General features: G+C 39.0%; 1 protein-coding gene across 2 annotated transcripts in view; it reads right to left on the bottom strand.

Moving 5' to 3' along the window:
- Positions 1-395: 395 nt before the first annotated feature.
- Positions 396-26,583, bottom strand: part of Syx5 (syntaxin 5) — a 161,498-nt gene continuing 135,310 nt past the window's right edge. For both annotated transcript variants that reach the window (XM_067153582.2, XM_067153583.2), the window contains exon 7: positions 396-3,498. In XM_067153582.2, the coding sequence (XP_067009683.1) occupies positions 3,339-3,498 (160 nt within the window). In that variant the 3' untranslated portion in view covers positions 396-3,338. The remainder of the gene's footprint in view (positions 3,499-26,583) is intronic.

A 26,583-nucleotide genomic window follows, 5' to 3' on the forward strand; every position in this document is an offset into this window, starting at 1 on the left:
TTGTTTTCTTAAGACTACTTCTTTAAAGTCTAAGACATATAGGAGCAAGAATCATGTGAAATTTCAACCTTGTATGTTAAACGGTTTTAGAGAAATATTTTTTCATCAGAACCCCTTACCCTTTCAAAACCTCTTAGGGATGTATTGTTTATAGGCAAATTCTTATTTAAAACCTAAGACAATGAGGGGTAACCATCATGTGAAATTACATGCCAGTAAATCCACAATATGAGGCCGATGTATTTGAGTATGTTCAATAAAACCGGACTGAGTCAAGTGCTGTAGTATGGATAAATTAATTATCCCTTAGTATATCTCCTTAAAATAATAAGACACCACTACTTGATGTGCTTTGGCAGTACTTACCGAACACTAGTTGAGTAATAAGACATTCCTTCCTTAGATATCTTTATTTACAGTGAAAATTATAACAAATGATTTGTCTCTGCCAACATCACAAACAAAAATTACAGAGAAGTGAGTTTGGTGTGATAGAATACTGGACTATTTCTAGATATTTTATAAAAAGGAACATCTTAATAAATTTCAGCTGTTATAAATGAAGCTATTTCAACAGTACTGAAATGTATTAAAGATTGAACTTCACAAGCACTACGTACTTCCCAGAAGTCAATAGTTGAAGTTCTGCCAAGAAGTGCAGAACTGAACCTATATTAATTTGTAATACTCAAGTCTATCATACATATAAAAAGGGAAAGTTTACCAAATTATAAAAAAAACTGAGGAAAGGAGGAGGGAGGGTTACTGTTAAAAGGTGCAGCAGCCTGTTTCACCTATTTCTATCATGGGTAATTTCCAACCTTAGGCTTTAATTTAAAAGGTCTTGATGTGATTTTTCTTTGTTTCCTATGTTTTATAAGTTAAAAACTTTCAACTTGTTCTTCATTTTCAATATACAATCTTTATGCTTATTTTATCATTTTCTCACTTGTACATCCTGCATCCTCTCCATAATTCTTTTCTCTTGCACTTGAAGTTTGGTTCCTTTTTGTTTCACCAGAAATGTAAGAGCATTGGTAATAATTTGGTAGCTTACCAAACTCAAATAATTTAATAGTTAATCTTCTATTTAATTCCTCCTTACTTTCTCAGTCATGATGCATTTTCATTTATGCTATACAGGTCTTTACACTCAGTACCGTTCCTATAAGGAATCATAATAATTTCTGATATCAGTATTTCATTTGCTTTGAACTAAATTGAATCCTTCAAAACCTATCTCATGTGCATACAAGTAGAACATTCTCACTGGGAGAAGAAATCAGGCAGCAAATTTGTGGAGAATTTTTGCTTCCAAACTACATTCCTACAATATTATGCACATACGCAATTTAAAAATAAAAAACAACATTCCAAAGAAGAAAAGCCATTCTTAGGAAATATATTTCTAAATTCTACAGTCAACAAATGTTAAAAGGCATACACCTGAATAGGTCAAATTACAAAAGAAACAGGATAGTACTGAAGGCATCATATTGCTCAAGGAAATAACGTGTCCAAATGTCCGACATATTTTTAGATATAAAACTTAAAGCAATAAAAAATAAATGGGATTGCATACCCCTTTTTATCAACTGCACCCAATTCTATAGGATTTTCAGATTTCTGATATCCTTCCAGAATAAATGTGAACTAATTTTCACAGAATGAAAACAGCCCACTGGTGAAGTACAATCAAACTCCACGCTAGATAGCTACCATAGCTTATAGATTAGGAGTAATTGTACAAGCTACTAAATCCCTTACATATCAGGCTATATAACTGAGCACCTTCGAAAGCAAAGAGAAAATCAGGATAGTGAAATAAATGCTGAAGAAAACTATTAAAAAACAGCTTTCAATACACACAATATTGGAAAGAAGCAACACTGAAAAGATAACTGAAGAGACAGAGATAAAAAAAATTGATACAGTACAGACAGATGCAAAATGCAGACATTCTCAAAAGACAGAAAACATTAACAGGAATGTAAATGTCTACTTGGAGAAATGAAGGGCAGTGAAAAAGAACAATTGTATTTTAAGAATTGGTTGCACTAACTCCTCTTCAAACACACAGTTTGAGTAGGGCCTACTGCGGTCATTTCCAATCCAGGAGTTCTTTTGATCAGGTTCCCTTAATCAGAAAACACAACAAAAGATAAAACATGTTTTTGAGAAGAGTACAGTGAAACCTGTCTAAATGGCCACCTTCACTTAGCAGTCACCTCAACCAACCATTTTTCACTGGAGCAAATTAATTTTCCCATAAAGCTTGTGTTAATATCCCCTGCCTTAAGCAGTTACCTTGCACTGAGGGCAGTATCCACACAAATTTCACAAACTGACCTGAATAAAACACCTGGCCATAACTACTCAGAATACTGCATTCACGCCCGAGGAAGTCACATATTATAGTGAACTTTTTTCACATCAGGCCATCTTGACAGTACTATAGTTTCTCTATTCTGGGGCACAATAAATACCCCCCTTCTTCTTCGTTCTCTATTCAAAGTTGTAGATTCAATGAATAGGACAGCGTGATAAATAAGGCAACAATATGCAAACCCGTTTAAAAAGTGTGATTTGAATGAAGTTTGAACAGGGTGTACTACCGTTTTGCTTATTGGCAGTACGGCTAGAATACATCACATCTGAATAAACTTTCAGAATTTTTTGAAATTGTGCTGCTAAAAAGAGGTGTGGATTCTACAAAACAAACCACATTGAAAGATTTTAATGTAAATCCAAGTGTCATACTACAGTACAGTATATTTAAAATCCTACTCCATATACATAGTACTGTACTCTCATTGTTCAGTATTGATGTACTCTCTTGTTTTTCTCTAATTTACATAAATAGTGTTAACCTGTCAACACACTTGTATGTTTCTTTTAATAGACCCTACTGCAGCTAATCATGTGATGATACAGATCTCTTCCCAGATTACAAAGTTCTGTTACCTTAAATTTAGCGGCCACCTGTACTTACAGCCATTTTCTCGGAAGAACGTCTGGTGGCCGTTTTAGGCAGGTTCCACTATATAAAGACTGGAATGATATACTCGCCATACCTTGAAGTCGAAGTGTAGAAGTATGATCTATTTACAAGTCATATAATCCAATAATGTGGGTATCAGCAGATACTGCTCACATTCAGTCACACAAAAGACACAGTTTTCTTCAGTACAGTCTCTCCAGTGCTATTCTTTCCAGAGGAAAGTCCATCAGAGAATTAAAGAGTATGTGTTTCCACTGGTTGCTGTATGATACACTTGATTCCTCATTTTTTTCACTGATTGCGAGGCATTCATCATTCTGTACAAGTCCATTACCCACTATGCCAGAAAGATTACAAAGAAAATGAAGAAAAATATAAGCACTGCAAAGATCTTAATCATGAGCCACCGATTAGAAGTGACAGTCTGGAAGTATTTCATAATTTCTCCATGTGCAGCTTCTACGTTGAGTTCAGCATCTGTAACATTGGCATCGATCCTGAAAAACAAAGGAATTAATCTGAAGTTGTAACATACATACTTCTTTATGACGAATAATTACAACCTAAAATAATCATAGCTCCAGTCAGAGAATTAAATGATATCATGAGGCGTTTGGAAAGGCTGATGCATGTCATTCTAGTTGATGTCCATGGGTGACCCCCCTCTCTCTGTGTGTGTGTGTGTGTGTGTGTGTGTGTGTGTGTGTGTGTGTGTGTGTGTGTGTGTGTGTGTGTGTGTGTGTGTGTGTGTGTGTGTGTGTGTGTGTGTGTGTGTGTGTGTGTGTAGTGGTGAGGTAGAAGAAGGTTGAAACACAGTGTCAACTCACAGCCTACTCCTGTCGAATAACACAAAGGGATCTGCACAAGGTTTAATGTCCCCATCCAACAAAGTTCCTACATCTACCCAGTCATTTTCATGTCTTGGCCTACCACTATCATCCTTACTCTCCACACCTCTATCCAAAGCAAACTAAACTATCCAGGATGCCTGAAGGTATGTCCCAATCTCAACCTTCTCCAGGTCAAATTTTACCAAACCATTCTCCACTTATCACTTGATTCAGTCTTCAGTTGTGATCCGATCTTCCTATTTAACCTTCAATCAATCAATCAATCAATCAATCAATCAATCAATCAATCAATCAATCAATCAATCAATCCATCCATCCAGATATGCATTTAGGTCAGTCGCCCAGGTGGCCGATTCCCTATCTGTTGTTTTCCTAGCCTTTTCTTAAATGATTGCAAAGAAATAGGAAATTTATTGAACATCCTCCTTGGTAAGTTATTCCAATCCTTAACTCTCCTCCCTATAAACAAATATCTGCCCCAATTTGTCCTTCTGAATTCCAGCTTTATCTTCATATTGTGATCTTTCCTACTTTTAAAGACACTAATCTAACTTATTCGTCTACCAATGTCATTCCACGCCATCTCACCACTGACAGCTCGTAACATACCACCATACCATATGGTATGTATTGAATAGGTGGTCTTGTTAAATATTCTTGTAATATTCTTGATATATGGTCAACTTCAATACGGAACAAATATGAAAGTTGTAACTTGTAATATACCACTTAGTCGAGCAGCTCGTCTCCTTTATCCCAAGTCTTCCCAGCTCAAACTTTGCAACATTTTTGTAATGCTACTCTTTTGTTGGAAATTGCCTACAGTAGAACAAATAGAGCTGCTTTCCTTTGGATTTTTTCCAGTTCTTGAATCAAGTAATCCTGGTGAGGGTCTCATATGGTGGAACCATGCTCTAGTTGGGAGTCTTACCAGAGACTTATATGCACTTTCCTTACATCCTTACTACAACTCCTAAATACCCTCATAATCAAGTGCAAAGATCTGTACCCTTTATTTACAATCATATTTATGTGATTACCTCAAAGAAAATCTTTCCTTATATTAAGACCTAGGTACTTACAATGATCCCCAAAAGGAACTTTCACCCCATCAACACAGTAATTAAAACTGATAGGACTTTTCCTATTTGTGAAACTCGCAACCTGATTTTTAACCCCGTTTATCATCATACCATTGCCTACTGTCCATCTCACAACATTATCAAGGTCATTTTGCAGTTGCTCACAATCTTATAATTTATTTATTACTCTGTACAGAATAACACATATGCAAAAGGCCTTATCTCTGATTCCACTTCTTTACACATATCATTGATATATATATAAATAAAAAGCATAAAGGTCCAATAATACTGCTTTGAGGAATTCCACTCTTAATTATTACAGGGACAGATAAAGCTTCACCTACTCTAATTCTCTGAGTTCTATTTTCTAGAAATATAGCCACCCGTTCAGTCACACTTTTTTCTAGTCCAATTGCACTCATTTTTTCCAGTAGTCTCCCATGATCTACCCTTACCAAAACACTTCTCCAACATCATACCCCAAAGGTTCTGTAACTCCTTTCTGAATCAGAAATAACAATGAACAATGTTTTAAATTTTTTACACTGCACCGACTCAAGTCAGGTCTTTTGGTAATAATGGCATGGTACTGAGAAATGGCATTTGGAGCAAGATTAGCGAGTCTGAGTGTCATGATAGGTATTGCTCACAGTGCAGTCATGCTGAAAAAGCACTTTCTAGCCCAGTGTGAAAGCAATGGCAAACTACCTCATTTCTTATCTTGCCTGGTACATCTCAATTTACCACCACCACCACCACCACCACCACCACCACCACCACCACCATCAGTTTTTGCAATTACCCTATAAATGAATAAATTTTGGTGGTACTATTTGAGGATCCAACTGACTTCCAGACTGAATACCTAACAAACATGACTACCAGTGTGATGCCTTCACTGTTACTTTCATCACTGAGGGAATCATTGCCCTACTTACTACTTAGCCCCTTAATGGAGTTATTGTGATGAATCATTGATGAAATTATCTACTCCTTTACCACAGTAAGTCAGCCTGGCCCAACATGTCAACTGTTATTAGCCTCCCGTTTAATGAATTTGTGGTACATTATTAATGTTGCATCAACAATAATCCTGCACCCTATTTGCAACACTAATTATGCCAAGTATTACCTTGTAGGCTATTTTTTTCCTTACAAGCTTAAATTGTGTACTCATGCAACTGTTTATGTACAAAAAAGCAAAAAAAAAAAAAAACCATGCACAATCTCCATTCCTGATTTCATCTAACCATCTGTTTTTTCGTCAGGTACACGAAATTCTCGTAACTACCAGCCTTTAAACTCTGTATATCTTGAATGTAAGATGACAATGGCCCCTGGTTCAAAACAAAACAAAAAAACACCAACATCTACCCACAGAACATCAATGTCTAAATAATAATAATAATAATAATAATAATAATAATAATAATAATAATAATAATAATAATAATAATAATAATAATAATAATAATAATAATAACAATAATAATTGTACGGGTTGGTACACCTCTACGCCGCACTTTTGAATTTTCTGCCTTAAAGTACTCCCCTACAGCAGAAACTCTGAACTTAAAAAAACTGAATTATCTCAACAGTTTCTCAGAAGATGTCACTGTCTTAATTTCGAACTGCTTTTGTTTACTAATTATCAAAAAGTGTGAACATTCTCTGATAGATGTCTCTACAAAAACTATGTCCATGCAGCCTGGTGCGAAGTGGTAGAAATTTATTTGAAGAAATTTTGTGTTCATAAGTTCGTTCCTTACTAAATTTCGCTCTTTCATTTGTGGGTTGGCAATATAAATCTTTTCTTTCCGCCAGTTTTGAAGTTAGCAAATCAATAATTTCTGTCATTAATATTCAGCCAATTGCGTCTTTCTTCTCCAATTTTGATGTGTAACTGTAAGCTACCCAATAAATGACTGTGGGTGTGTCTTAATTATTCATGAAAGGTCTCGAATCTTCCCCAAGAGTATAAAAACTGCTGATTTTCCTGGCTCTCGGCCACTTCAACAACATCTAGCTTAGTGTATGGAAGTATAGCAGGGGGCGGGTAGCACCTCTTCCTTCGGGCAGCAGCTCTTCAACAAAGGTGCGTTATTTCTTGCTAGTTCAGCAGTTTAAGGTCCGAAACCTTTTCAATGTAACCTTCCTGTCTAAAAATGTAACTTAGTGCCGGCTTATGTACACTGACTGACAGAGCAAATGCAACACCAAGGAGGAGTGGTTCGAAAGGGATGAAAGTTGGGGAAAAAACAGAGACGGCACGGACGAATAATTGATGTTTATTTCAAACCGATATGCAGATTACACAATGCGCACGGCATCGACTCAGTAGGATGTAGGACCACCGCGAGCGGCGATGCACGCAGAAACACGTCGAGGTACAGAGTCAATAAGAGTGCGGATGGTTTCCTGAGGGATGGTTCTCCATTCTCTGTCAACCATTTGCCACAGTTGGTCGTCCGTACGAGGCTGGGGCAGAGTTTGCAAACGGCGTCCAATGAGATCCCACACGTGTTCGATTGGTGAGAGATCCGGAGAGTACGCTGGCCACGGAAGCATCTGTACACCTCGTAGAGCCTGTTGGGAGATGCGAGCAGTGTGTAGGCGGGCATTATCATTCTGAAACAGAGCATTGGGCAGCCCCTGAAGGTACGAGAGTGCCACCGGCCGCAACACATGCTGCACGTAGCGGTGGGCATTTAACGTGCCTTGAATACGCACTAGAGGTGACGTGGAATCATACGCAATAGCGCCCCAAACCACGATGCCGCGTTGTCTAGCGGTAGGGGGCTCCACAGTTACGGCCGGATTTGACCTTTCTCCACACCGACGCCACACGCGTCTGCGGTGACTATCACTGACAGAACAGAAGCGTGACTCATCGGAGAACACGACGTTCCGCCATTCCCTCATCCAAGTCGCTCTAGCCCGGCACCATGCCAGGCGTGCACGTCTATGCTGTGGAGTCAATGGTAGTCTTCTGAGCGGACGCCGGGAGTGCAGGCCTCCTTCAACCAATCGACGGGAAATTGTTCTGGTCGATATTGGAACAGCCAGGGTGTCTTGCACATGCTGAAGAATGGCGGTTGACGTGGCGTGCGGGGCTGCCACCGCTTGGCGGCGGATGCGCCGATCCTCGCGTGCTGACGTCACTCGGGCTGCGCCTGGACCCCTCGCACGTGCCACATGTCCCTGCGCCAACCATCTTCGCCACAGGCGCTGCACCGTGGACACATCCCTATGGGTATCGGCTGCGATTTGACGAAGCGACCAACCTGCCCTTCTCAGCCCGATCACCATACCCCTCGTAAAGTCGTCTGTCTGCTGGAAATGCCTCCGTTGACGGCGGCCTGGCATTCTTAGCTATACACGTGTCCTGTGGCACACGACAACACGTTCTACAATGACTGTCGGCTGAGAAATCACGGTACGAAGTGGGCCATTCGCCAACGCCGTGTCCCATTTATCGTCCGCTACGTGCGCAGCACAGCGGCGCATTTCACATCATGAGCATATCTCAGTGACGTCAGTCTACCCTGCAATTGGCATAAAGTTCTGACCACTCCTCCTTGGTGTTGCATTTGCTCTGTCAGTCAGTGTACAATTTTCTTCTTACTTTAACTGCAAATCGGGGATAGAGAGTGTTTTACCCTCTCGAGCTCCCCTTCATTTTGATTTGAGGTGACTATGTTTTCATAACCGATTTTCTACTCTTAATGTTTTAAAATTTTCTTATACGAGTCACCTCCCTAGTGTGCGAATATCCCCTGTTTAATCGGCCTAGTGCCCCTTAGGTTTTATAAGGTTTCATGTAGGAGTGCAAGCAACGCCTCCATTCATCTTGTTATTTTGGGCCATTTAATTAATCTGTTCTTTTCCACTAAGGCCCAGTAGGTTGGGTACGAGATACCCCCATTTCATTTGATGTACGCGGTGCCTTAATGGCAATTTAGTGTAATAGTCTGGTATTGCCTTTAATAGGCTTGAAAAATTGAGAGCGGCTCAGCTCTTTCTTGTGTTTGAAAAGTGCCTCTGGGAGGCTTGAGGGTAAAAGGTGGGAGCAAGTGCTCCATACAATAAGGGGATTTCTGCCCTTTGGTAATATGTGGTTGTGAGCTGAGAGCTCAGGAATTGTAAAAGGTGGGGCTCGAAGCCCAGATCGTTAAAATATCTCTATATCTTGGATTTCCTGGTCTTGTACCTGATTTGTTAACTTCTTGTTATTTGTTGTATGTTCAAATTCTATATCAAATCTGTCAAGTTTGGCTGTTTTGAAAATATAACCTTTAATGAAATTTTAATTTATTTCTCGGTTTTGTAGTTAGACCCATTCCAGCCCGCACCTTCTTTCACCTCTGCCTTCCACGGATAACTCAGTAACAACAACAACAACAACAACAACAATAATACCACATGCCACACTTAGGAACAGCATTTGTAATCAATAAAAAGATTCTAAATTTGGTTACAGACTTCCAGTCTCCAAATGGAAGGCTCTCACTACTAACCATTGAGTGTGCAAAGGATATATACACCCTCAATAATGCTCATGCGCCAACTAATGATGACAATCAAACTAACCCACAAAAGGTTGATGACTTTTGGGAAGAATTAGAATTGGTGACATCAAAAATTCCTGATAATCATATGAAAATACTACTTGGTGATTTCAACGCACAGGTAGGACGAGAAAAATTCTACAAGAGAATAGTGGGGGATTTCCCAGCTCATAGAAGAACAAACAGAAATGGGCAAAGACTTATAGAGTTCTGTAGAAACTTTAATTTGAAACTGATGTCCACTAATTTCAAGAAGCTTTCAAGGAAACAAACGACGTGGGCATCACCAAACAAACTATTAGGAGAATATCAAAATGATCACGTTGCAATCTCCCATAGCAGTCAAAAAGAAATCATGAATGTTAAAGTTAAGAAAGGAGCAAACATAGAAACAGATCACTATTTAACAATCAAGATAAAGTTTATTCCCAACAGCAAGAAGAAACGCACAAACAACAGAGTACTAAGATTCGACACTCAAAAGCTGAAACAAAACAGCAACAAGTACCAAGAACTGACGGACACTGAAACAACTCAATGGAAGCAAATGCAGCAGACCATGATAGAAGCAGCCAGAGAAACAGCATTACTCAAGAAATAACGAAAACATCCATGGTGGAATGAAAGATGTGAACAGGCAATATCACTCAGACTACAAAGATGGAAGAAATGGTACTCATCAAAGAAAAAGGAAGATTACAACATCTTCAAAGAACAAAGAAAATCAACCGCAAAAATCATAAGAGGAGAAAAAAGAAAATTCGAGAAAGAACAACTGGCTGCAATAGAACAAAACTTCAAAAAGAACAACACGAGGGACTTTTACAAGACATTTAAGAGGAGCCTTTCTAAATACCAAGCACCAAGCTTGTGTTTCAAGAAAGAGGATGGCACCATAGCAACAAACAATGAAGAAAATTGCCAACTGTTAGCAGAATACTTTAAACAGCTACTTAACTGCCCAGTGCCAGAGGAGAAGCTCGCCACAGAACATACGCAACAGAACCCAGACTCAACACCGCCAGATGAAAGAGAAATCACAAATCTAATCATGAAGCTTAAGAACAACAAAGCAGCTGGTGAAGACTCAATAACGAGTGAACTATGGAAACATGTGAGCCCCCAAATGATCAAAAACCTATGCCAGTTAATGCAAGAAATCTGGAACACTTGTAAAATTCCCAACGATTGAAAATTAGCCTTAATACACTCGCTACACAAGAAAGGGGAGAGAACAGATGTGTCGTGTACCAACCTCCCACGGAATCGAACCGGCGGACTGCCAGGTGGAAGGCAGCCGGGATTCGCAGCCGAGTCTAGAGCTCAAGGTGTCAGAGGAGATTAATTAGAGTTAGAATAATGATAGTCATCGACATGAGACACCTTGTAGTGATGGAATAATAATTATAGTTAGATATAATATTTTAGAAGGCAAAAGTAACTTTCAAGAAGCTACATGCATTGGAGAGCAGTTTGTGAAACGCGCTCGCTTACAAAAGTTGTTAACGAAGAGCGGAGACTTGTTTATCACAACAAGATATTTACTATGTATCAACAAACAAAGTTAGTATACGGGCCCGATAACCGACAAAGGAACAAAGCCGAGTACAAGGCTAGTCAGGGCCAGTACAAATGCACTTTAGAACAACAAGGAAAGATGAGGACAAAGTAAGACAGAAGACAGTAGTGCCTAGGTAGCAGCACTTACTGTAACAACTATTGAGAATAGCCACTTGAAGGCGCCACAGACTGGATGAACAGTTTGGTAATGCCCGTAAGACCCAACCCCTTGGTAGGAGGTAGGGATAGAACTTTGAGTTCAGGAGCGGAGATATAATCCCTGGCCAAGATGGCGCGGGGCCTTCTTCCAGCCAGTAGTTCGTACTTGTCAGGACGAGATTCTGTTCAGGCACAGCCCAAGTGCCGTAGGGCAAGATTAAGATAGACGCGTAATAGAACAGTAGGCGCGTGGAACAAGCTCGCTCTCTCTATAGATCATTACACTCAGACTTGTAAATATACTGTACATAATAGTTTTAGTTGTCCTCAGTAATAAAGGACAGGGAAATAATTTCATCTTTTATTTCGGGAGTTGCGGGACGAGTCATACCTACAAATTACCTCCCTACATTCTGCTCGGCAGGGAAGGTAATACTTCAACATCCAACGGCCTGGTGACCAACCTACGAGAACGTCTCTCAGGACAGGTAGGTCACGACAGATATCAGCAATTACAGAGGCATTTCACTCCTTCAAAAGACATACAAGATACTATCTATGACACTGCTATCAAGATTACAACAAGTTGAACACAAAATCGGAGAATACCAGGGAGGCTTTCGGAAGGGACGATCGTGTGTGGAACAAATTCGGAACCTCAAGGCAATACTGAAGGACAGAGTTGCCAGGGGCAAGAAGTATGTAGCAGCTTTTGTTGACTTTCAAAAAGCATTATGATTCAGTTGATAGGAGCACATTGTTTAACATCCTTAGACAAATGGGTACAGATAACAAGACGTTACAGCTAATAAAGGAGACCTTAACAAACACATACTCAAAGGTTCAGTTTATGGGAGAGATATCTGAACTCTCTGAAATCAAGACAAGCGTAAGGCAAGAAGATTGCCTATCCCCACTGCTGTTCAATTGTGTCCTGGACAAGGTCATCAAAGAATGGGAAAAAGAACTCACAGAAAAAGACATTAGAGACCAAATAAGGATAGGATACAAGAAAGAGAACATCACTATGAAATGCTTAGCATTTGCTGACGATCTTGTACTGTTATCAGAAAATATTGAATCGGCGATAATATAAGTTAACATTTTAAAGGAGGTAGCAATGAAAACCGGCCTGCAGATATCATTTGAAAAAACACATTCCATGACCAACATTAAAGAAGCCCCACGATACAAAGTAACAACAAACAATGATAAGATACATTAAGTTGTTAAATTCAAATACCTTGGTGAGATAATACAAACTAATGGGCTTGATAAAGAAGCAAACCGCGAGAGAGCCAGAAAAATGGAGCTTGCATTCCACCTTACAAAAAACACATACAATAAGAAAGCGATCTCTATTAGAACAAAAATTCGCCAATATCAGGCAATAATTCAAGCAGAGTGCTTGTATGCTTCAGAATGCCTGGGATTAACAACCAGGATTTTAAGAAAAATTCTCGGTCCAAAGAAATGTACTGACACATATCGATTACGCAGTAACAAAGAAATATATAAAACATGCAGTAGGAATTCAGATGCCATTCGAAAGCAAACAGTTAAATTTTTTGGACATATTTCAAGAATGCCTGATGACAGATTTGCTAAGAAAATCTTTAACCACTTCAATAAGACCATTAGGAAAGGCAGCTCTTATGAAAAATGGTTTGTTAACATGAAGGATTTGGAAGAAATGAACATCACACATCAAGACATCCACAATAGAAATACCTTCAGAAAAAAGTTACACACATTTAAGGGTTTCCTAGAGCCAGAAACAGCGACCAAGAAGAAACAACAATGGACGGCTGAAAGGAAAGAAGCAGCAAGCAGGAGGATGAAGGAGTACTGGCGCCAAAGAAAGTTTAAATCATGAGGAGTTATTTACGTGGTCCACAGCTGGCCAAAATAGATTTTTTTTTAAAAATCCCGTGTGAGGATTTACCGGTTACCTCCAACGGGCGCGTCCCCTTGGAATTGGGGAAGCTCGCTGGCTCTGCCGCCAGCAGAGTCAGAGGGTAGTAGGGAAATAAAATACCACTGTGAAAAAAAACTGGTCCCTTGCCAGGGTTACGGCGAAGACTGGTAAATGACCAGAAGCCCGAAAACATCTTGAGGCAACCTCTAGGGCTAACAAGCCTAGTTGTAAAAGGATGGGTACCCGTCCAAAGCAAAGTCATAAAGCATGATGGCACAACATTTCAAAAAACATACCCCAGGGGGTAAATCTTCGGATAAATCCCTCGTCGTGAACGCCACGGTGCACGAGTCTCGTTCGGATTCTGGGGGAGACTCAACATCATGCAGGAGACGAGTCGGAGCATCTCAGTGTACCCCAAAGAGTCAAAAACTCAGGCCAAAATCTAAAACCTTTCTAGCAACTTTCAACATAAATTCACTTTCACAAACTGGCAAGCTGAAAACCCTCACCAAAGCTCTTCACGAAAATCAGATATTCATAATGGTCTTACAGGAAACAAGGTACCCAGATGAAGAGATTTTTTAATCTGAAGGCTACCGATTTTTCAAGAGCAAAGCGCAAAGAGGAATCCTCAATGGAGCTGTGATGCTTGGAACTGCGTTTGCTGTTAGAACCAAGATCCTTAAATCGGTTGCAAATTTCGAACCTGTGAATGACAGATTGTCTATACTCACAATTAAATGCGCGAACAAAACCTACGCCCTAGTTAACGCACATGCTCCTACAAACGATAAGAACAAGTCTGATTCAGATGAAGTTGATAATTTCTGGGACCTACTGGATGAAAAATTAAACAAAATCCCCAAACACCATGTCAAGCTTCTTTTGGGTGACTTCAATGCCCAACTAGGTCGTGAACAGAAGTACAAGAAAGTTATAGGAAATTACCCTGCTCACAAAAGAACCAATCCCAATGGCAAAAGACTGGTGTCCATTTGCGAAAATCACAACCTGCAGGTTATGTCGACCCACTTTCGCCATCTACCCAGAAAACAAATGACTTGGCGTTCTCCCGTCCAAGCTCTGAGAGTTCCAAATTGATCATGTTGCAATCTCCAGGAGAAACTGCCCTGAGATTATGAATGTTAAGGTAAAGAAAGGAATCAATGTGGCCTCAGATCATTATATGTCTCTTATCAAATTCAAACCAATTCCCGCAAACACAAGGAAGACAACCAAACAGATCACACGCTTCGACAATGATAAACTTCGGCAAAGGGTCGAGGAGTTCCAGGAGAAGGCTGGACCAAATGACTGTGACTTCAACAACGCCGAAAGCCTCCTTGTTGAGGCCGCCAAAAACGTTGCAGAAATCAAGAGAAGCAAAAAGCATGCCTGGTGGAATGGTACCTGCGAATCAGTCCTCCAAGAAAGACTCAATGCGTGGAAAGAGTACTACTCTACAAAATCAGAAAATGATTGGGAAACGTACAAAACCCAACATGCCCAAGCAACTAGGGTGTTCAGAACTGAGAAACGAAAATACGAAAAATCTCTCATAAAAAAAAAAAATAAAAAAAAAAAATAAAAATAAAATCTTTAGGAAGAATGAAAGCAGAGAGTACTACAGAGCCTTCAAACGCAAACTCACTGGCTATAAACCACCATCTCTATGCTTTGAGCGAAAGGACGGCACACTGGCGACGTCAAATGAAGACAATTGCAGCATTCTGGCAGATTACTTCAAGAATTTACTTAATTGCTCTAAACCGCAAAGCGCCATTGAGACCAAGGAACCCTTACTCAGGTACCCAGATTCCAGACCACCCGACAGAGATGAAATCAAGCGCCACATTGCCCGTCTCAAAAATAACAAAGCACCGGGGGAAGACTCAGTAGTAGCAGAACTATGGAAATATGCCCCAGAGGAATCACTTGATATCTTGCAAAAGCAAATAGAAGAAATTTGGAACAAGGAGACCCTACCCGAAGATTGGAAAATAGCTTTGATCCATCCATGACACAAAAAAGGCAGCATGAAGAACAACAACAACTACAGGGGAATATCTTTGCTACCCGAGACTTACAAAATTCTATCACTTGCCATCCTGGAGTGTTTGGAAGCAGAAGTCGAATATCAAATAGGTGAATACCAAGGAGGGTTCAGAAAAGGTCGCTCAACAGCTGAACAGATCCAAAATCTCAAAACAATCATCAGATATTGTACACTAAGGTCCAAGCAGTATGTGTCTGTCTTCGTGGACTTTAAGAAAGCATATGACTCCATTGACCGGGAAGTCCTGCTAAACATCTTAAATGAATTTGGAGTTGATTTGAAACTGCTGGCATTAATTAGAGCCACGCTGACCGATACAAAATCCAAGGTGAAGTTCCACGGATGTTTCTCGCATTCCTTTGACATCAAAACAGGAGTCCGACAAGGTGATGGGCTATCCCCGATACTCTTTAACTGTGTTCTTGAAAAGATCATCAGAACCTGGCGGGTGACATTACTGGAAACCAACCACAGTCCATTGAGAATAGGAACCAAATCCAAGGGGATCGCAACAGACTGCTTAGCATTTGCCGATGATATTGCTGTTCTCAAACGACATAGAAACCACTAGAACTCAAGTTGAAATTTTAAAGGAAATTGCCGAACAAACTGGTTTGCAGATATCGTTTGAGAAAACAGAAGTAATGACTAACATCAAAGAGGCTCCACCAAAACTCCCTACAAAATACGGGGACATCACCCGAGTAGACAAATTCAAATACCTGGGCGAGATCATCATGAAAAATGGACTGGACAAAGTAGCACTTCAGGAACGAGTACGCAAACTGGAAATAGCCTACCAAACATCCCGCACAATCTACAACAAAAAATGCCTTTCCCAAAACACCAAGATACAGCACTATGAAACAGTTCTGAAGCCAGTAGTTCTATATGCAGCGGAATCCCTGTCTCTAAATGCCAACAAAGGACTCCTTGAAGAACTGGAGAACGCAAAATTGTGAGAGGAATCTTGGGATCAAAGTGCAGAAAAGGAATCCATCAAAAGAGATCCAACAAGGAAGTCTACAGCAAAATAGAGAAAATTACCGACACAATCAGAAAAAGACGGGCACGATTTTACGGTCATCTGAAAAGAATGGACGGAAGAAAGTTAACTAAAGAAATCTTTCACTTTTTTTATTCAAACCCCAAAACCACAATTCCCTGGTTTAGAAATACCAAAGAAGACCTGCAAATGTTACATATCTCAGCTGAAGACTCCCTTAACAGAGATCTCTTCCGCAAGAAAATATTGATGAACGGGCTAAACCAAGACGAGCAATCAAAGAGAAAACACGGTGCCCCTTGGACAGAGGAACGTTAGCAGGCCCACTCACAAAGAATGAGGGAAATTTGGGCTCTAAAGAAGGCCAAGTTCAGTGTCAAATGCAACAAGACTTAACGTAGTCCTTGATGGCCCCAGCAAATTATATATATAATAATATTTTACGCCCACATTGGAGCACTAAAATCCATCTATATCCAGTCAAGTCTTATGAATATTGGTTACAAATTTGGTTGATGTTTCTTCTTTTGTTCCCAGAAATATTTCATTCTCTCTGACCTGGCTGCCCGTTCTTAGTTATGTTGTACTGTTTCCGTGTATAGGTCTTCAGTTTAAGTCTCACATCGTTATTTCTCAGGATCCTCTTCTCTTCTCTGTTTTCAATTTGTTGAATTGTCAAGCCTAATTCATTTAAATCATCCTGGAGTTCTTTGAACCAGTGATTTTTAGTTTTACTTTTCCAAAAGTAGTTGAATAAATGTTCCTAGTCTTTGGTAGTCGTAATATGTGACAGAAAAAAGCAACTCTTCTTTTCCGCATTGTATCTATTATAGACTCAGTCTCCTGGTATACAACTTCATTAGGTAGTAATCACCATTGTCCATCTACTTGGTGTTTTTTTGTTTAGAATTGTTCTAATGATTCGTCTATTTTCTGTAATTTATCTGTAGTTGATTTCATATTCAAATTGAATAAGGTTTCACTAGCATAGATTGCTTCAGGCTTAATAACGGAGTTGTAGTGTTTAAATTTTGCATTTATCGAGAGAGATTTCTTCTTGTAGGTTGGCCAAGTAATGTGTTGTGCTTGTCTTAATTTGGTAATTCTATTTTCAACTGATATTTTCTCTTTTAAGTTCCAAGTTATAATCTCTCTAAGATATTAAAATTTATTAACAACCTTAATTTGTTTGTTATTAGTCAGTGTGATAGGTGATATTTCCACTCTGAAGGATGGCATAATTTCCGTCTTTTCAAAGGAGATTTGTAATCCAATTTTTGCTTCTATTTGTTCTAATTCTTCAATTTGGAGTTTAGCCTCTTCCACACTACTTGCAAGTAGCGCAAGGTCATCTGCAAATGCTAGACAATTGAGTTTGATATTTTTGCCAATCTTTATGTTTGGCTGACATTTCTTAGACCATTCTCGCATGGCTTTCTCCAATGCACAGTTAAACAGTATTGGTGAGAGACCATCCCCCTGTCGAAGTCCAGTCTGGATTTCAAATGATTCAGACAACTCTCCTCGGAATTTAACTTTTGCTATAGTGTTCTTGAGGGTAACACCAACGAGATTAATGAGTTTCTGGTGTATCCCAAATTCTTTAAGGATTTTAAGTAATGACTCACGATGAATACTGTCATATGCTTTCTTGAAGTCAACAAAAGTGATAACTAGCTTTTTGTTTCTCATTCTTTGATGGTTCATAATTCACTTAAGACTAATGATTTGGTCAGGACAACTTCTTCCAGGTCGAAATCCCCTCTGATACTCTCCAAGTTCTTGGTCGAGCTGTTCTTGAATTCTCGTGAGGATAATTCTAGACAGGATCTTATATGTGATATCAAGTAGAGAGATCCCTCGGTAATTATTTGGATCCAGTCTGTGTATTGGATGAATTATAGCTGTATTCCATTCTGCAGGCAGCTTGTCAGAGTTCCATATGTCTGTGATGTGTTTGTGTAGGTTTTGAAGTGTTTTGTTATTTGCATTCTTCCACAGCTCTGCAACCACTTGATTTTCTCCTGCAGCTTTATAATTCTTGAGTCAATTAATCGCTCGAAATACCTCATGGAAATCTGGTGGAATAACCGTGTCTAAGCGTGTTTTATTTTTTGGATCAGGTGAAAATTCTAGGTATTCTTTTGGGTCTTCAGCATTTAGTAATTCTTTGAAGTGATCACCTAGCATTTTGGCATTCTCCTGATTGTTGTGTGCTAGTTGCCCTTGTTTATTTCTCATCATGAGTGTAGGTGGAGTATACCCTGATTGATATTGTTTACATGTCCTGTAATAGCCTCGTGTCTTATGTTGTTTGAATGATTCATCTATGATAGCGAGGTTATCTTTTTGATGGTCTCGTTTGATTCTTCTAAGTTCTTTGGCCGTTTACCTTCTAGCAATAGTTAGTTCATCTTGATTGTGCCGTTTTCTTTTGTTGGTCATTTAGCCATGCTTTGTGTCTTTTCTGTATTGCCATATCACATTCCTCATTCCACCAGGCATGTTTCTTTCTCCTTTTCATAGGAGCAATTTCTTTGGCAATATTTTTTAGTTTATCAATAATCGTTTCCAGTTTGTCGCTTAGAGGTATTTTAGATCTCTCTGTATACACAACATTATTTATTAAGTAGCTGGGGTCATATTTCCTCCTAGTGAATTTAGATGGTTTGTGATGTTTTCTTGGGGTTAACTTGATTTTAATCTTTGAAATATAATGATCAGAATCGATGTCCACCCCACGAAGGACTTTGACATTATAAATTTCTCTATGGTATTTTTTATCCATTGCTACGTGGTCTATCTGAAACTCACCCAGTTTAACATTAGGGCATTTCCAGGTCATTAATTTGTTTGGTTTTCTCTTAAATCTTGTTGTTTCAAGAATAAGCCCATGGTCTGTGCAAAGCTCAATTAATCTTTGACCATTTCTATTTGTCAATTTGTGTGCTGGCCATTTACCTACCACTGTGCGATATTTTCTCTCTTGTCCAATTTTTGCGTTGAAGTCTCCAAGCATAATTTTAACATGGTTGTCAGGGATATTTGACATCAGTTGGTCAAGCTCCTCCCGAAACATTTCAGTTTCCTCTTTATTTGTCCTGTTTTTTTCATTTGTTGGCGCATGGACATTAATCAATGTATATATTTTGTTCTCTACTCTAATCGTTAAGGTTGCAGTTCTTGATGAGTTCGATGAGAAGTCTTCCACTGAATCTAATATGCTAGTATGAACCAGGAATCCCATTCCAAATTGGGGAACATTTTTCATTACTCTCTTTCCTGGAGGTCCTTTGTAAAGATGATATCCCGCAGATTCAAATGGGTCCTGATCTGTGTTCCGAAGTTCTTGTAGAGCTGTGATTAGAATCTGGTGTTGATCCACGAGTGTTTCAACTTCCCGATTTTCATTACTGAATTGATGTTTAATGTTGCAAAGATAGAGAATTTTCCTGGTTTACTGAATTTAAGTCTGTGTCTGTATCCGTGGTTCATCTGTTGGGCTTTAAGGCGCTCCGACTCGCCATGATCTTCTATGTGACACCCCACCGTATCTGAATGGTGTCTTTGCTCGGGTCTAGAATGTTGGATGTCCAAGCCGGTGGATTCTTTCATTAGAAGACTCTCCATGATAAGTTGATTGTCTGATCATTGATCAATATTCTGACTGTGGTCAGGAGTTACAATCCCAGATGTGACCTGGGAACGCGATTCATCCTAGTTGTTCAGGACTGGAAGTAGGTATTTCCTCCATACCCCTCAAACGTTATGGTTTTCCCGCCAATACTCGGGTGGCTGATTGCAGTGGTTTCCCACTGAGTGGTGGGGTCGCCACATCCCTACGCCAATAACAGCAACAACAACAATAATAATAATAATAATAATAATAATAATAATAATAATAATAATTAATTAATTAGTAATGAATTCATTATTATTTATTATTATTATTATTATTATTAATTATATTATTATTATTATTATTATTATTATTATTATTATTATTATTATTATTATTATTATTATTATTATTATTTATTAACTTTGTCACATTGGAACACTTGAGTCACTTTCTCTTTGAAGGTTATAATATTTCGTTCTTGTGATCTGCCCAGTACTTTTTCATTCGTCCCGATTGTAATTTTCTTACTTTGTCAAAAATCACTATAGCCCTTCTATGTATCATTTCTGCTAAAAAATTTGTGTCTTAAGAAGGGTATTAATTTTTTTTTTCTCTGCATCTGCTATCTTGAGTCCAACTGCTTTGAGAACTTGCTGAATAATAATGATGAGAAGAAGGTCTTCCACAATTCCATTCCCTCATCCGTGTTGAGGGAGATGGGCAACAGCATAAAGTAGGGGATTGTCTGTAGGGGCGAAGAACAGTGGGGATTGTGTGCCCCATAACCTCTATGGTAGCTGTGAAGGGCCTACAGGAATCCTGAAAAGTGACGGCGAACACGGCTCTGGTGTAGAAGCCATGTGAGGCGTTGGATTAAGTGTTCTTTCAGGACTAATATGAGACTCCAATTGAAGAACTGAAGATGACAACAGCTAGGTGCGTATGACCGCTTAGAGGCCGAAATTACAAAACCCAAATCGTGACCCATTTGCCAGAATAGAACCTTGAAAATTATAACACTGACAAATAAACCTGAAGAGAGAGTTTATATGATGGAAAGGAGGAAAATTCTCATCATGGGGATAAGTGAAATAAAATGGTAGGCAACAGGAATAACACACCTCCAGCTAGACTATAAATTATACTGGTCTGGAAGTAGTTTAGAGTCAAGAAATGGAATGGACCTTATACTTAATAAAGATATACATTGAAACCTTGTTAGTGCATTCCTCATTAACACGTTCCCACTTAGCACATTGTAAATTCAAAGTCCTGATTCTCATCGTATTAAAGCTATATAAAAACCTCACATATTGCGTAATGAATTTTCTGTATTACTGCTTAGCACAATCACATTCATTTTTCCTAGCCCTGAAAATGTCATCCCATATGAAAGTAGTTTCAACATTCACATCACCTCTGCGCTTCAACATTCACATCACCTCTGCGCAAAGTGAAGAAGGTTAGCGAATATTTGTCGTGTGACAGCCTACATCTGGATTACAAACATAATCATGTGAAGTTGACCAGCGAGATGCATATTTGTCTTGTGATATCCTATAAATGGATACGGAAAAAGTCGTGAAATTCCTTACCAATGAAGACAAAATTAAAATCTGATTGAAAGTGGACTGGCAAATGCAGAGAGAGTATGTGGGTGACAGAGCCGTATTTTATGCAACAACCTCCTTAAGAGTAAGTAGATGTGCGGTTAGGGGTGCGCAGCTGTGAGCTTTCATTCAGGCGATTGTGGGTTCAAACCCCACTGTCCGCAGCCCTGAAGGTGGTTTTCGGTGGTTTCCCATTTACACACCAGGCAAATGCTGGGGCTGTACCTTCATTAAGGCTAAGGCTGCTTCCTTCCCACTCCTAGGCCTTTCCTATCCCATCATCGCCGTGTGTTGGTGCAATTAATAGCAAAATTGTAAAAAAAAAATTTTTTAAAAACCCACCAGAGTAAAAATTAACACTCAAATTGTGGAAAGAGACAGTTCATTTAAATACTTAGGTCTTATTCTGAATACAACTTTATGCTGGAAACAACATGCATCTCGTATAGTAGGTATGACCACTGCTATTATAGGAGTGCTGAAAAAATTACAGGACATGGGATTAACTACACAGCAGCTTAGAAGCATTTATTTCTTGCTTATTCATTCGCATCTATTTTACATGAATGTAATTTGGGTTTTGTGCAATAAAGAAGAAATAAATAAATTTGAAACAATTTAAAAAATGGCCATAAGATTAATTTAAAAAACAACTTTTTGAAATGTTCCGTAGAGATATACAGGGACCAAAACATCTTACCTGTCCAAATGCGTAAGACATACTCTTAAACACTACTCATGTAAAAATTTAAAAATGGTATGATCTCCTTAAACATAGAAATTGGGAACAGGAAAGACAATCGTAACTACCAAATAAGATCGATAGATCAGATATACACTGGCCATGTATCTTCTTCAAGGTATGGAATAAAAAGTACAGCATATTCTGCCACAGCATCATATAACAAATTGCCAACTTAGTTAAGGAGTATTAATAAATTTTCACTATTTAAGAAGTCTGTTTTTAATAATCTTATATATAAAATTGGATGTTGGTATATTTGACGTTAATACACTCAAAAACTACTGGACCGATTTTGCTGAAATTTTCAGTTTGTTCTTATTACATCTGACAAGGGGGCATTCCCTGCTCGTCACCACTGATTTCGCTCAAATTTATAGAACATGCAGGGGCTTGGCTAGAAATTAAAGTACCCGAAGTGGGAACTCCAGATGGCCAAGCATATAGAAAATAAAAATAAAAATAAAAATGTTGACACGGCTCACGCAACGTATAAGCCACTTATGTTAATGCGTACGCCGAGCAGTTGTTGGCGTAGCGGTAAGTGCTCGGACTGGTAATTAGATGGTCGTGGGTTCGACTAATCGTGTGGAGACTGTTTTTTTTTTCTGTCAACATTTATATTTTTCATTTTCCAATTACACAAAGAGGTGAATAATTCATTTTATTTACTTATTTATATGCAAAAGGTATAGAAAAGGTAAAAAAATTGGGATTTCATAGTCAAACTTTTTCTAGCTGTGCCAAGAAGCTATAGTTTGTGTACAGCCGCCAGGAGCAACCTTCACTTGTCAGGTGAAAACGAATCTTACAGCGAAACGACTATTCATGTTTATGGCACATTCTCCAAGGAGGGGAGATAGCCAATAATGAAGAAAAAATATTTCTCTTTGAACACATCGGGAACTCCAAATTTTCTACAATGCGCTCATTTAAAAATGACGCCCTATATGCCTTTTTCATATAAATAAATAAGATAAATTAAAATAAATTAATAATATAAACATTGAGAAAAATATTCTCCATTCGGGGAGTCGAACCCACGACCATCGAATTACTAGTCCAAGCTCTTACCGCTACGCCAACAATTGCTCGGCGTGCACACTCACGTAAGTGGCTTATATGATGCGAGAGCCGCGTCAACATTTTTATTTTCTAATTTCTATACACTTGGACATCTGGAGTTCCCACTTTGGGTACTTTCATTTCTAGCCAAACCCTGCATGTTCTATAAATTTGAGCAAAATCTGTGGTGACGAGTATGGAATGCCCCCTTGTGAGAGGGATTATGAAGTGGTTTGAATGAAATCTGATTGGTAGTTCGGCACTGGGGATGAGAAGGGGTGAAAAAGAAAATAGGGGAAGATAAGCAAACCGCAAGACAAGTCTGATCAGTGGGTTGCCTACCCAACAGTATGTGAAGATTATAATGTGTTTCTTAAAACTTATTTCTGCTTTTATCTTCTATATAATTATATAAAAATGAAAAGTCCAAGTTCTGTCCCCATGGCACAGGCGGGAGAGAAGGTGATAAAATGTCGCAAATTACAGAAATTACGGGTGAATGTGTGTATGTTCCAGCATAGCCCTCAACCAAATTTGATACTCATATAACTTACTATCTGGAAAAATTACTGTAGGGGCAAAAAACCCCTAACATCCCTAAAGGAAGGGGGTGAAACTTAAAAATCCGAAAATGACGATATTAGTGACAAATTCATAGTCTTTGGGGTAGCTGAGATGAACTGTGACACTCTGAATGCCGTTTAAGTCAAAGTTCGTTCCCAATTGGTATGGTAGACATATTATGACTTACTGTTTGGGAAAGAAAACTGTAGGGTATGACACACATATGGGCAGGATTGTACAGTATATAAAATGACTATCATGACTGACTGACTCATCATCACCGAGCCAGTGGTGTCCATGTGTTGGTTAGAAAGAGGCCAGGTGAGCAGGAGCACTCTCGTGGTTATCCCACGCACCCTGACTGTAGATGTTTAAGTCCGTCTGGTGATTCGACCTGTTGTGCTGCCATTCAATAACAGCATTCTCGGGGGGTATTTTGCAACAGGACAATGCACGCCCCCATGCCGCTGTTGTAACCCAACGTGCTCTACACAGTGCCAACATGTTGCCTTGGCCTACTCGATCCCCAGATCTGTCCCCAATCGAGCACGTATGGGACATCATTGGACGACAACTCCAGCGTCATCTACAACCAGCATTAACCGTCCCTGTATTGAACAACCAAGTGCAACAGGCGTGGAACTCCATCCCATAAGCTGACATTCAGCATCCGTACAACACAATGTATGCACATTTGCATGCCTGCATTCAACAGTTGGGCGATTACACTGGTTATAAACGGACCAGCATGGCACATTTGCAATGGCTTTTCTCGCGCGGGTATCAACCTGTAGTCGACAAATATATTGCCAAAATATCCGTATTCTATATTCCTTATTTCATGGTATTTGGATATGTTTTCTGCCAGTGTAATCTCTAATTATCACCAGTGTACTGCCAAAATTGTTGTGTTCATCGTCTATTATATTAAGAATGTTACTGTAAACATCTTTATCATGGACTGTAAAGCCAAAATTGTAAAGGGCAGTCCCTCCCTCAAGCTAATAGCTCATTGGGACAATATGAATGAATGAACGAATAAATAAATAAATTCAAAGAAACAGCAATGTGTAATGAGGATGCAAAAGCTGTTATCAATGCTAGAAATGGTTTGCCATAGTGCACGGAAATCCAAGTGAAATTGAGGGCAATCTATCATTTTTCAAAGAAAAAAGATTGCAGCTTAAAAGAATAGTTGACGTTGAGAAATGGAAATGCAAAGAAGATATTGCAAAAAGAATAGGGTAAGAAACACAAGAAGCTCCTGTATAACATTGTAAAAACAAAAGAAATGAGGACACCAGAAAGCAGATTACCAAGAAAAATAGAGAAACTCTGGAATTGGACGCAACAAGTAGGATGGATTAAGGAAATTAGAGAAGGTGTGAAAGAACTAGAAATAACTCTAGAGGATTTGTAAAACAAAAGAGAAAATTTAAAGAAACTGAAGAACATAAAAATAATGTTTAAACCAAAAGTAGACATGATATATAATGAAAAGGGTATTTATAGATGAGGAATGACAGAAAAGATCAGAATGAATGAAAAACTACTGGGCAATTTGAAAATAAAACTTATCAAAGAAGATGACCAGAAAATGATTGAGTAAAGTGGTCCAATGAGACTGTAAAAGCAGAAGGAGAAGAAGAAATACCAATACAGCAGAGCTTCTAAATGGCAAGGTAACTAGAAATGAAAATGAAATATTACATGAGTTCAGTAGATATTTAAACCACTTTCTGAACTGTAAATTGCCTGATGGTCCACAAGATGACTCTCCAAGCCCTATGAACAATGTAGAAAGTTTGACCTGGCTGGAAGAGGAGAACAGCAATATGTAAAATGAAAAACAAGTCTACCAGACTGAATGAGCTAAGTGTGGACATGATCAAAGCACTTGGAAAACCTGGAATATAATGGTTGTACAGAGCACTAACTAAAATTTGGGAAGAAAATGAAACACCTGGTGACTGGAAAAAAAGGAGTGATCATTCCACTATTGTAGACAGGTAACCAAAAGAAGTGTAACAACTATGAGGTGTAACATCATCCAATAGGTATGAATTGCACTGAAGTAGGCGGCTCTGACTTTCAGCTTTAGAGAATTATATGGACCCTTACGCCTTTTATATCCCATCATCTCCGTAAGACCTGCCTGTGCTGGTGAGACATAAAGCAAGCTGGGGGGAAAAAAAAAAGCGGTCTAGGGTTCAAACCCGCAATCTCTCCAATGTAAGCTGAGCCAAACCACATAGCCACTCGCTTGGTAATGTTCTCTGAAAAAAAATATTGGGATAAGAATAGAACAGTTTTGATTGTATTCTTGGATAGTGAGAAGGCAATAGACGTAAAGAAGTGCCAGATGAGATTACAGCTCTAGTAAAATAACTATATCGAGAGACAAAGAACTGTGTGTAAATTTGAGGAGGCAGGTCAAGTTGTTCTGAAACCATGCATGAAGTCCAACAAGAAAGTTGTCTACCACTTGTCTTCATTACTATAGTGGATGAGGTTATAAAAGCAGTGAAGAAGAAGGATCAGAAAACAAATGCACATGTATTTGCTGATGATGATGTCCTATGGGGTGAGAGAGAAGCACAAGTTCAAACTGAAACCGTAGATTTAGTGATGAGTCCACCTGCGAGTGCAGAATGAAAAAGTAGATATTAATAAATACTCGCTTAAGTGCGGCCAGTGTCCAGTATTCGGGAGATAGTAGGTTCGAACCCCACTGTCGGCAGCCCTGAAAATGGTTTTCCGTGGTTTCCCATTT

Source organism: Anabrus simplex, chromosome 9 (genome assembly GCF_040414725.1).
Source record: "Anabrus simplex isolate iqAnaSimp1 chromosome 9, ASM4041472v1, whole genome shotgun sequence".
Lineage (NCBI taxonomy): Eukaryota > Metazoa > Arthropoda > Insecta > Orthoptera > Tettigoniidae > Anabrus > Anabrus simplex.